This window comes from Sapajus apella, unplaced genomic scaffold (genome assembly GCF_009761245.1).
Source record: "Sapajus apella isolate SASKATOON/1434 unplaced genomic scaffold, GSC_monkey_1.0 scaffold68, whole genome shotgun sequence".
Classification (NCBI taxonomy): domain Eukaryota; kingdom Metazoa; phylum Chordata; class Mammalia; order Primates; family Cebidae; genus Sapajus; species Sapajus apella.
Genome location: NW_022437008.1, coordinates 11,840,260 through 11,852,221, shown reverse-complemented (window position 1 = coordinate 11,852,221; position 11,962 = coordinate 11,840,260). Strand labels below are relative to the sequence as shown.

The window sequence follows — 11,962 nt, the reverse complement described above, 5'->3', positions numbered from 1 at the left end:
TATAAATTTTACTTTACTTTGCCTAAGAATGCTGGGGTAACATTAAACTTTCAATAGTGCTTTCAGAATCTTAACCGTTAGTACCTTTTGATTCTATTAACTAAATTGTAGTAAGTAATAATAAATTCTTGATTTGCATAGCTTGAGAGTTTACAAAGGACATGTATTCATTCATTGAACTGATAAATGTGTGTTGAGCATACACGTGGTGCCATACTCTTTGCTAGCCTTGGGAGATAAAATTAAGAAAAAGTATTGGCCAGGCACGGTGTTACATGCACTTTTGGAGACTGAGGCGGATGGATTACATCTGGGTTCAGGAATTCAAGACCAGCCTGGCCGAATAGTGAAACCCCATCTCTGCTAAAAATACAGAAATTAGCCAGCCATGGTGGCACATGCCTGTAGTCCCAAGCTACTTGGGAGGCTAAGGAAGGAGAGTCACTTGAACCCGGGAGGCGGAGGTTTTGGTCAGATGAGATCGCGCCGCTGCACTCCAGCCTGGGCAACAGAACTAGACTCTGTCTCAAAAAGAGAAGAAAAGAAAGAAAAAACAAATTGATCTCTACTCTCAGGAAACTTTCATTCTGGTTTCATAAAATCCTCACACACTCTGGTAAAGTACACACCTCTAAAGTCTTCTGTAAGCCTACTACCCCAAATTGACCACTATCCAAATTTTGTGTTGTTTACTTTGTGCAGTTTTATCTATGAATAATACACATTTTAGTGTTTCCTGGGTTTTTTTGCCTGTATATATGTGGTAGCATAAGTTTTCATCTGTGCCTTGTTTTTTTATTTATGTATATTTTTTCCTCGTTTTCTATGTTGCTTTGCATAGCTATAGTAATTTTATGTACCTTTAGAAGTAGTATTGTATGTATTTTTCCTGAATTAGACCAACGTCTTTAATGGTTAGAAGAGCAGGCTCAGAGAACATGTGTAATTTTGGACAAGTTTTTTATCCTCTCCGATTTGTCTGTTACTTAGAGATAATAACATGGCAGTGAAATTCTTGCTGTTCTTTGAATGTAGTAATAAACTAGGTAAAGTTATATTAAGAAAAATGAAAACATTATAAAAGGCAAAAAAGATTATAGATACATTCAAGACTTAAACATATAATATTTTTTAAAATTTTATGTTATTTAATTTGAAAATTTAGATAAAACAACCTTTTTTTTTTCCAGAAAAGTAAGCGACAAAAACTGATTGAGGAAAAATTAAAAAGATAGAAAAATATTTTTTAGCCGGGCGCGGTGGCTCACGCCTGTAATCCCAGCACTTTGGGAGGCCGAGGCGGGTGGATCACGAGGTCAAGAGATCGAGACCATCCTGGTCAACATGGTGAAACCCCGTCTCTACTAAAAATACAAAACATTAGCTGGGCATGGTGGCACGTGCCTGTAATCCCAGCGACTCAGGAGGTTGAGGCAGGAGAATTGCCTGAACCTAGGAGGCGGAGGTTGCGGTGAGCCGAGATCGCGCCATTGCACTCCAGCCTGGGTAACAAAAGTGAAACTCCGTCTCAAAAAAAAAAAAAAAATTTTTTTTTAGAGTTTTTAATTTTAGACACTTGAAAAGCAGACATATTGTAAAGAACAGCTTGATAAATTTTTACAGAATGCATATACTGTGAACCCCGCACCCAGTGCTGGAAGCGTGTGAACAACCTGGGACCTCCCTCCTTGATTCTCCTTTTCAACCACTGTTCCCCCGAGAGAAACTTACATCCTGGCTGTTCATTCAATAAACAATATTTGCCTGTTTTTGAACTTTAAATAGATTAACACAATAAGTTCACATTTTTGGCCAAGTTCTTTTTTTAATGTTGTGAGATTGATCTCTGTTGCTTGGAGTGGTTTGTATATTCATTTGTCTACAATGTGACATCATATGAAGACATTACAATGTATTTATTCAACTGTTCATAAACATTTTGGTAATTTTTCCCAATTTTTCAGTGCCACTATAGAGTGCCTTGTGCATTTTTAAAGAGAAATTAGTGCCATTATGTAGATATTTAACCACAAATATAATGAAAATATATTTCTATCTTCAGCTTGTGTAGGCATTGGCAAGCCTTCTTCCAGAATGCAGTACCAACCTATGCGACCAGCACTGTCTGAGGGATTATTTATTATCTAATTGTCTTTATTTTTCAAACCCTACAGTGTAAACTTTGTGGTCAGAGGCCTTTAATTTTATTCACTAATTTAATTTAATTGCAATTTTTGCAATTTTTAATGAAGGAAATATATTCACCAATTTACTTTTAATTACAATTTTGCAATTTTTAATTAAGGAAATAAATTTGCTTTGACCTTGAAGGATTTATTTGTTTAAAAATAACTATGGTAAGATTGATTGATTGATTCTTCTCTGAGCATTTTTCCCACAGCTCTGTTTCTTTACACATAACATTTATCTGCCAGAAATGCTTTACTTGTTTTGACCATTCTCAGTAAGGGTTATTTCACCCCAGGAGATACCGTAAACAAGCAGGTGCAATGTCCGCATGGTTTGGAAGAAGATAGGCCTTGGCTGAGCAGGTGAGCTCCAAGCAATTGTAAATAACTACCTTCTAAATAAGTATAATTTATAGTTTTATTTATATATCATAAACATTTATTAAGCTGTAATATTTACATTAAAGTTTCTGTTCTGAGGTCTACAAATATATCTACCTAACACTAATTACAATATTTTAATCAACAGGACAAATATATATATAGCTTTGCAAAAAAAAAAAAAAAGACATACATTTGTATCTGTATAAGATACCATACAATCAATTTATCAAAGCTCAAGGAGCTAAAAAGGAATGCATGCACATGCACACACACACACACACATACACACACACACACACACACACATGCAAAACATTCTATTGCAAGATTTAACATTTCTCCTTTTGCTGGGTCTGGTTATGAGAGTCATCACTGTGCCTATGAGCTGGGTCCAGTAATAAGACATCCCACCTCTGGTAAGATCCACATATAACAGTCACTATACAAACTGAGCTATATCCACAAGTGAGAGTCAAACCCTCAGCAGTGGGCTTTGTCCCTGTGTGAGGATGATAATCCTGTCAGCTGGGTTTGCATAGAAGAGTCACAATCTCAACTTTGTTCCGGGTTCTGTTATGAAACTGTCTGCGAAACCTAAGGGCTTTATATTATATGCATGAATGTGGTAATCTACTCAGAACTTTCTGCAAGCAGAAGACTCGGGACCTTATCCAATGCCCTAAGCCCAGCTGCAAGAATCAACACCTCTTCTATTGGCTAAATCAAAGTAGGAGAGTCATTATTGCATCTGTGAGCTTGGTTAAGAAATGAGTCATCATCTCACACGTTGCTGAAGTTACATATGACAGTCACAGCTCTAACTGTGGACGATGTCCATATGTGAGATTCAGGACCTTACCAGTGGATTCTGTCCATGTGTAAGAGTGACAGTTTTAATTGTTGGCTGGGTGTGTGCCTATGGGATGCACAATGTCACCTGTGTGTTGGGTCCTGTTGGGACACTCTCTGTGTCACCCAAGGATGTTTTACAATATGCATGAGTGTTATTGCTTTCTGTGACATTACCACAAGTAGGAAACAGAGGACCTTACATATTCCCCTAATTCTAGCCATGAGAGTCAAAATCTTTTCTATCAGTTGGGTCCACATATGAGAGTCATCATCATGCCTGTGAGCTAGGTCTAGGTATGTTACAATCCCACCTGTGGAAAGACAGCAGCAGCAGAGTCACATTGATTGAACGTTGGTCTAGGAGTATTTGAATAAACCCATGTTCGGGGCCCTGGCAAGAAAGTCAGATTACTTGAATGCTGAGCTCAGCAATATGTCACAAAGCCCCTTGTAGGCAGGGCCCAGCCTAGATATCCACATCACCCCTTATCCTGTGCAAAGCAATTTTCAGGGCTCAGCAAGGGGCAGAAAATCACATTATGTAGGTTCTGGCCCATTGGATAGGTCACGATGCCTTTTTTGGCAGAATTCAGGCAGCAGTCACATCATTTGGGTGTAGGGCCCAACAATATGCCAGAATCCTCACTGAAGTCAGGGTCCGTGCAGGAAGAAAGAGCCATGTCACCTAGGAGCTGGGCAAGGAATATGTCACAGTCCACCTGTGGACTCAGCTCTGGCCACAGGGTTACATCTCCTGAGTGCTAAGTTGAGCAAGATGTCACAATGCCCTCTGTCATACAGGCCAGAGCAGAAATAAATATGACATCACCTAGGTGCTATGCCCAGCAATGTGTCACTATTTATTCTGTGGACAAGGCCCAAGGGAAAGAAAAATTACATCACCTAGGTGATGAGCCCCGTGATATATCACAGTGTCCCCTTTGTGTAGGGCCCAAGCAGAGGTGAAAAGTCACATCATTGTGTCTTGGGCCAAAGAATATGTCAAAATGGCTCGTATAAGAAGTACTTTGACAGAAGAGTCCCATTACCTAGGTGCTGGGCCCAGAGATACATGGACATTTTCCTGTGGGCAGGGCACAGGCAGGTGAGGAAGGTCACATCACCTAGGTGGTAGGCCCAGAGATATGTCACAATTCCCCCTTTAGGTCAGGCCAATGCAGAGAAGTCACATCACCCTGGAGATAGTTCCCACATGATGTCACCTTGCCCCTTGTAGACAGGGCCCTGATAGAAGCTGAAAATGACATTACCTAAGTGCTGGTCTCAGTGATATGTTACCATTCTCTTTTAGGACAGGCAGGAGAGGAGGGTCCCATCACGTAGTTACTGAGCCCAGAGACATGTCACCATTCTCTGAGGGCAGGGCCCGGTTACATCACCAAGGTTCAGGGTTCAATGATATGTCAAAATCTCCCCCATGGGCAGGGTCCAGATGGGAGCAAAGAGTGACATGGTTTGACAGTGTCCCCACCCAAATCTCACCTTGAATTTTAATAATCCCAACATGTCAAGAGCAAGGCCAGATAAATATAATTGAATTATACAGGTGGTTCTCCTATAGTGTTCTTGAGATACTGAATACGTCTCATGAGATCTAATGGTTTTATAAAGGGGAGTTCCCCTGCACAGGCCTTCATGCCGTCCACAGTGAAAGATGCCTTTTTGCTCTTCCTTCATTTTTTACCGTGATTGTGAAGCCTCCTCAGCCATGTAGAATTGTGAGTCCATTAAACATATCTCTTTTAGAAATTACTCAGTCTTTAGTATGACTTTATTAGCAGTATGAGAACAGACTAATATAGAAAGTCCTATTTTTAGTTGATGGGTCCATACATATATCACAATGCCCTCTGTGAGCAGGGCCCATCAGCAGAGTCAAACCACTTGAGTGCTGGGCCCAGGGTTTTTTAACAATTACAGCTCTGGGCAGTGACCATTCAGAGGAGCATGGCTGCTTCACCCAGGTGATGGGGTCAGAGATACTTCACAATGCCCTTTTGGGACAAGTCACAGGTAGTACAGGAGAGTCACTTCACCTGGGTCTGATTATTTTTGTATGTAAGGCACAGGAGAAAAGTCACACCACCTAGGTTCGGGGTTCAGAGACGTGACAATTTTTCCAGTGGGCAGGGCAGAAGCAGAAAAGTCACCATACCTACATGCTGGATACATTGATATGTCACAATTTTCCCTAGGGACAGAACTCTGTCAGGTAAATAGAGTCCCATTACCTGGGTGATGAGCACAAAGATATATCACAATGCCTTTTGTGGGCTGTCAGTGCCAGGCAGGAGGGTAACATTCCCTGGGTCCTGGGCTCAGCAATACGTCATACTCTCCCCTTGGGCACTGCCCAGGCATGAAAGAAGAGTTACATGACCTAGGTGTTACATCCAAATACATGTCACAATTTACCCTAAAAGCAAGGCCTAGGAAAAGCATAGGGATTCATCACCTAGGTGCCGGTCCAGTGATATGTTCCATTCTCTTCTGTGAGCCAGAACCAGACAGGAGAGTCACATCACCTAGGTGAGGGATGTGGAGACATGTCACACTGTTCCCCATAGGAGAGCCTGGGTAGGAGAGTTAAATCATCTGCATTCAAGGCCAAGGTGTATGTCGCAATGCTCTCTATGAGCAGCGCTCAATCAGGAGAAAAGAGTCACATCATTTAGCTGTTGAACACGGTAATATGTCACAATATCCACTGTGGGTGGGTCAAGAGAGGGGAGAAGCATTACATCATCTAGGTGATGAGCCCAGTGACATGTCACATTTCCCACTGTGAGGAGGTTAGAGGCACATTTCCTAGGTGCTGGGCCTAGCAATATATAACTCTTTTCCACTGAGAGATTCCAGGCAGGAAAGGACAGTGACATCACCTAGGTGCTGGGCTCAGCAATATGTCACCATCATACTGTGGCTGGGGCCCTGGCAGTAGAGGAGAATCAAATCACCTAGGTTCTGGGTTCCGTGATATGTCATAATCCCCCCTGAAGGAATGACGCAGGTATAAGGGAGTCCCTTAATCTAGTTAATGTTCCCAGAGATATGTCACGATGTCTCTGTAGGAACAGAGAGGAATGTCAGTGTCTCATGTTCCAGGGAGGAATATGTCACAATGTCCCATTTTCCAGAGAAGAATATATCACAATGTCCCTGGAGGAAGAATCATATAACCTAAATGCTGGGCTTAGCAATATGTCACAATCTTTTCTGTTTGCAGCTCCCAGGCAAAAGAAGAAAGTCACAGCATTTAGGTGCTTGGCCCAGGTATATGTCATAATTCTAGTTTGGGGCTGGACCCAGGCAGGAAAGTCAAATTACTGAGCAGCTGGGCAAAGACATATGTCATAAACACATTTGTGGGAAGGTGCAGGGATGAGATTGACCACCCTGTATATGTCCTGGCTCTGGATATGAGATTCAACATCTTTGTGTTGGGTCCTAGTACATGAGTCACAAACTCAATGGTGGACTGGGTATGTGCATGAGACGTCAATCTCACCAGCAGAATATACCCCAGTAGGGAACTCACAGCCTCACAGGTGTGGTGAATCCAAGTCAGAGAGTCACTAACTCATTCTTGGACTGGATTCTTGTCTGAGACACAATTCTACATTTTGACTGCCTCCAGCTATGACATTTAGGACTTCAACAGTGTGCTGTATTCAACTAGGAAGGTGATAGATCTTACTTTCGGCTGGATGTGCATACAAGAGTCACAGTCTCATTGGTGTGCTGGGCCCTATTATGACACATGGTACATCTTAAGGACTTTAAAGTATATACCTGAGATTCACAATTTTCTCTGAGACCGTCATGCCTATATGGATTCACAATCTTCCTCATTGCCCTAGAATCAGGAAGGAGATTGAACATGTCTCTTATTGGCTGGATCCAGGTATGAGAGTTATCATGGTTCCTGTGATCTGACTCCATTAATGGATCACCACTGAAACTGTAACCATATTCACTTATGATCATCACAGTTCCAACTGTGGACTGTGTCCTCAATTCAGTTTAAAATTTTACCAGCAGGCTCTGTGCATGTGAAAGAGTGACAGTTATAACTGTGGCCTGGGTGTCACATGAGAGTCACAATCTCAACTGTGTGCTGTGCCCTGTCATGATACTCTCTGTACCACTTGAGTGTTTTATATAGTATGCATGAGTGATGGAATCTTTTCTGATCTTTATACAGTTAGGAAACTAAGGACCTTACTGGTTGCCCTCATCTCTCCTATTAGCCCAGTTAAGTTACAAGAGTCATCCTCATTTTAGTTAAGTTACAAGAGTCATCCTCACTTTTAGCTGGGAGCAGGGATGGGGCTGGATTATCACATCCTCTGCGAGCTTTGCCTCAGTGCTGGGCCCAGTGAACCTTGCCCACAATGCCCCTTGTGGGCAAGGTTCAGAAAAGAGAGTTACATTACCTGGGCGTTCAGCCCAGTGATATGGACCAGGCTTTCCTGCAGGCAAAGCACAGGCAGAAGGAGAGCGTCACATCACTAGGTGATGAACCCAAAAATATGCTCCAGTGCCCCCAGTGAGCAGGGCTCAGGCAGAAGAGTCACAGCACCCAGGAGCTAGACTCAGCATTAGGTCATAATTCCTCCTATATGACAGGCCCAGGAAAGAGGGAGTCACATCATCTAGGTGCTGGGTCCAGAGAGATGTCACAATGCTCCCTTTGGATATTGCCCATGAAGTAAAGTCACATCACCTTAATGTTGGGCCCTGCATTATGTCACCCATGCCCCCTGTATGCAAAACCCAAACAGGAAAGAATATTTACTTCACCTGAGTGCTAGGTCCAGTGCAATGTCACAATGCCTAAAATGGGCAGGGCCCAGACGTGAAAGGGGAGTCCTATCACCTAGATGTTGGGCCCAGTGATATGTCACCATGCTCCCGGGGTGCAGGAACCAGGCAGGGGAAAACAATCACATCACTCCTGTGCTGGACCCAGAAATATTTCAAAATCTCCCTTGAGGGCAGTGACCAGGAAGGAGAGTTATATCACCTAGATGCTTGATTTTTATTAATGTCACTGTGTAGGCTTGGCCTACACAGGTAAGTGGAATTTCTCAAGTGCTAGCCAAATGTATATGTAAAAATCACACATGCAAGACAGTCCAGTGGTTAGATTTACAATTCTGCACATGTCCCAGCTTTTGGTATGAGAGTCAACACCTCCTGTGAGTTACGTGCAAGTTCAGGACTCATCATCTCAATAGCAAATTGGATCTGTGCGTGAGAGTTCTGACCCCACCTAGAAACTGTGTCCTGATATGAAAGCAACAGGCTCACGAGTGTGCTGAATTCTGGTCCAAGAGTCACCACCCTACCTGTGGATGGGATCCACAAATGAGACTCATGATTTTAACTTCCAACGGTGTATCAGATTCAGAGCCTCAAAGGTGAGCTGTGTTCATGTGGGAGAGTCACAACTCTTATTTTCTTACTTTTGGGGGGTGTGCATTTAAGGATCACAATCTCACCTGTGTGATTGGCACTGTTATGACATTTTCTGTATCACCCAAAGGCTTTATATGACATGCATGAGAGTCACAATCTGTTCTGAGAATTTTGTGCTAGTGTGACCCACGATTTTACCTGTTGCCCTAAGCCCAGGTAGGAGAGCCAACCTGTGTCTAATTTGCTGCATCTAGGAATAAGAGTCATCACTGTGCCTGTCAGTTGCATTCAGAAGTGAGTCGCCATCCTACCTAGGGCTGCATCCAAAAAAGTCACAATTCTAACTGCAAACTGTATTTACAGGTGAGATTTGGGACCTTCACATGTGTGTAAGTTAAAATCCTAACCGTTGGCTGGGTGTGCGTATGAGAGTCATAGTCTCACCTGTGTGCTGAGCCCTGTTATGACACTCTCTGTACCAACTGAAAGCCTTATAAAATATGCATGAATATTGCAATTTTCTCTGACCTTTTACAAGAAACACCCAGACCTCACACATCGCCCTAAGCCTAGGAAAAAAGTCAATATCTCTCCTATTTGCTGTATTAAGGTATAATTGTCATCTTTACACCAGTGAGCTGAGCCGAAGTGTATGTCACAAACCCACCTGTAGGGAGAGACCAGGCAGAAGAGTCACCTCACCTGGATGCTAGGACAGGAATATGTCAATCCTCACTGAAAGCAGGATCAGGGAAAAAGAGGCATATCAGCTGGGTTCTGGTCCTGGTGATATGTCACAATCCTTCATATCGACAGGTCTCAAGCAGAGGAGAACATAACATTACTGAGGTGATGAGCTCAGCAATATGTAACAATGCCCAATGTGGGCAGGGCCCAGGCAAGAGAGGAGAGTCACATCACCTAGTTGCTGCTTCCCATAATATGTTGCAATTCCCACTGTTTTTAGGATTTTTTTTTTTTTCACGTTCCACATTTTATTTACATTTTAAGACTAACTTTAATCTCAAAATCACATATCCATATACCTATTTCCTTTTTGTTGACTTCACTTAAACTTAAATGCATGGTTTCTTAAACAAAGACTGTAAACAAATATTTACCATGTCTGTTACATGTAACACACAAGAACAGCTTTTAACAGAAATTCATCAACTCCCCCCAACATTTTTTATTATAAATACAGGTATCAAAACAATCCTGAACATATTTTTGATACTACTAGTAGTCAGCACCCACACCGCTTCAAAAATTAACACATTTGTGACAATATTCATTGTACCTGCTACGTTTTAAACAATTTCAACTGCAGCTCTTTCACTAAGCAAGATGGATAAAGCATGCCATTTCTGTTTTCTTTCTTGAGATTTTTACTTTTTAGAAACACATATGCTTCCACTGCCATCTGACACTTCTCCACACGCTTTCATCTTGTAAACCTGAATTCTATATCGAGTACTCCAGGTTTATGTTTAAATGACAGTGCCTTACAAGAGAAAAAAAATTGTGCTGCATTTTTCCTCCTGTTACCTGAAAACATAATGGGTGTACATATATTAAATATATTCTTACAAATGTCCAGGTCATGTTTACCAGCTGGAATTCTTTTACTTAATGTGTGGGTATTTTGCATTGTGATATTTAATCAAGACATTAACATGAGTAGAAGGTTGTTGATTTAAGACAAGTTTGAGATCCACTAAAATTAATTGTTGTATGTTTGTCCTTCTGGAGGCTGTGGAAGCTTCATATTTTCTTTGGACATCATTAGACGTCTTAGCTCTTGAAGTACAACTTTAATGCTATATGAATTTTGCCATTTTGCTAACACTGGTATGCTCCGGGCATCCACCATCCCACTGGAATTATTTACTCCATTCATATTAATTTTTGTTACAAATCTAACTGACGGAGGAGCTTCGGGGTATTTAGGTCCACATTCTACTTTCAGGCTATATATTCTGTTTTCATAATTTGTCCTTGGTGGCCCAATAATCATGCCTGTCCACCTGGTAAGTGTCATATCTTCATCATCTTCAAGGCCCCAGCTAACCGTACCATCGCCTACTCCTTTTTGTCCTTCTTCAAGTTCTTCCAACAAGCGAAAATTACGGGGAACTTTAACTCCTGTGGAGACCGCCATCTTCTCCTGCAGCCCGACGCAGCCGCCCGCACGCACCTGTTTTTAGGATTTAGCAAAAGAGGTAAGTCACAAAAATTAGGTGCTGGGTTAAGCAGTAGTTCACAATCCCCACTATTGGCAAAGATCAGGGAGCAGAGAAACCCAACTCACCTAGGTGCTGGGTACAGCAATATGTTACATGTTCTTCTGAAGCTGAGGCCCAGACAGGAGAGAACAGTCACTTCACCTAGGTGATTGACTAAAAAGTATGTCATAATGTTCCCTGTGAGGAGAATTAAGGCAGGACAAGCACATGGCCTGGGTGCTGGGCCCAGTGATGTGTCACAGTGTTTGTGCTCAAAGCCTTGACACAAGAGGAGAGTCACATCACCGAGGTGTTGTGTTCAGAAATATGTAACAATCACTTCTAAGTGACAGGTTCAGGCCAATGAGGACAGTCATATTACCTTGGCGCTTGGCCTTGGTATATGTCACAATTTTATCTGTGGGCTGGGCCCAGTCAGAAAACAAAAATCACTCAGGATATGGGCAAAAGCATATGTCACAATCACACTTCCACAAAAGTCCGGGGATGAGATAAACAGTCCCAAACACGTCCAGCTTTAAGGATGACAGTCAGCGCCTCCAGTGTGTTCAGTTCATTTATGCGAGTCAGAATCTAGATATTGGGATAGATTGGTGCCTAGGAATCTCAAGTCAAGCTTCAGATTGTGTCCTGGTAGTAGAGTCACAGCCTCAGAGGTGTGATGAATCTTGGTCTGAGAGTCATTATCTCATCTGTGAACCTGATCCATGTATGAGACTCACAATTCCAACTTTTATCTGCCTCCGAGTGTGAAATTCAAAACCTGAACAATGGGCTATGTCTGTTTAAGAGGGTGAAAATCCTTAGTGTAAACTGGGTTTGCTGAGGGTCACTATCTCACCTGTGCAC

General features: G+C 42.2%; 1 protein-coding gene across 1 annotated transcript; it reads right to left on the bottom strand.

Moving 5' to 3' along the window:
- Positions 1-9,836: 9,836 nt before the first annotated feature.
- LOC116530817 (ubiquitin-conjugating enzyme E2 variant 2) lies at positions 9,837-11,064 on the bottom strand. Its single transcript, XM_032249201.1, has one exon. The coding sequence runs from the start codon at positions 11,026-11,028 to the stop codon at positions 10,591-10,593; it is 438 nt and encodes a 145-aa protein (XP_032105092.1). The 5' UTR covers positions 11,029-11,064; the 3' UTR covers positions 9,837-10,590.
- Positions 11,065-11,962: the final 898 nt, after the last annotated feature.

What these genes read in the sequence shown, in the direction of transcription:
- LOC116530817 (XM_032249201.1), bottom strand. Translation starts at nt 11,028, where the DNA reads ATGGCGGTCTCCACAGGAGTTAAAGTTCCCCGTAATTTTCGCTTGTTG.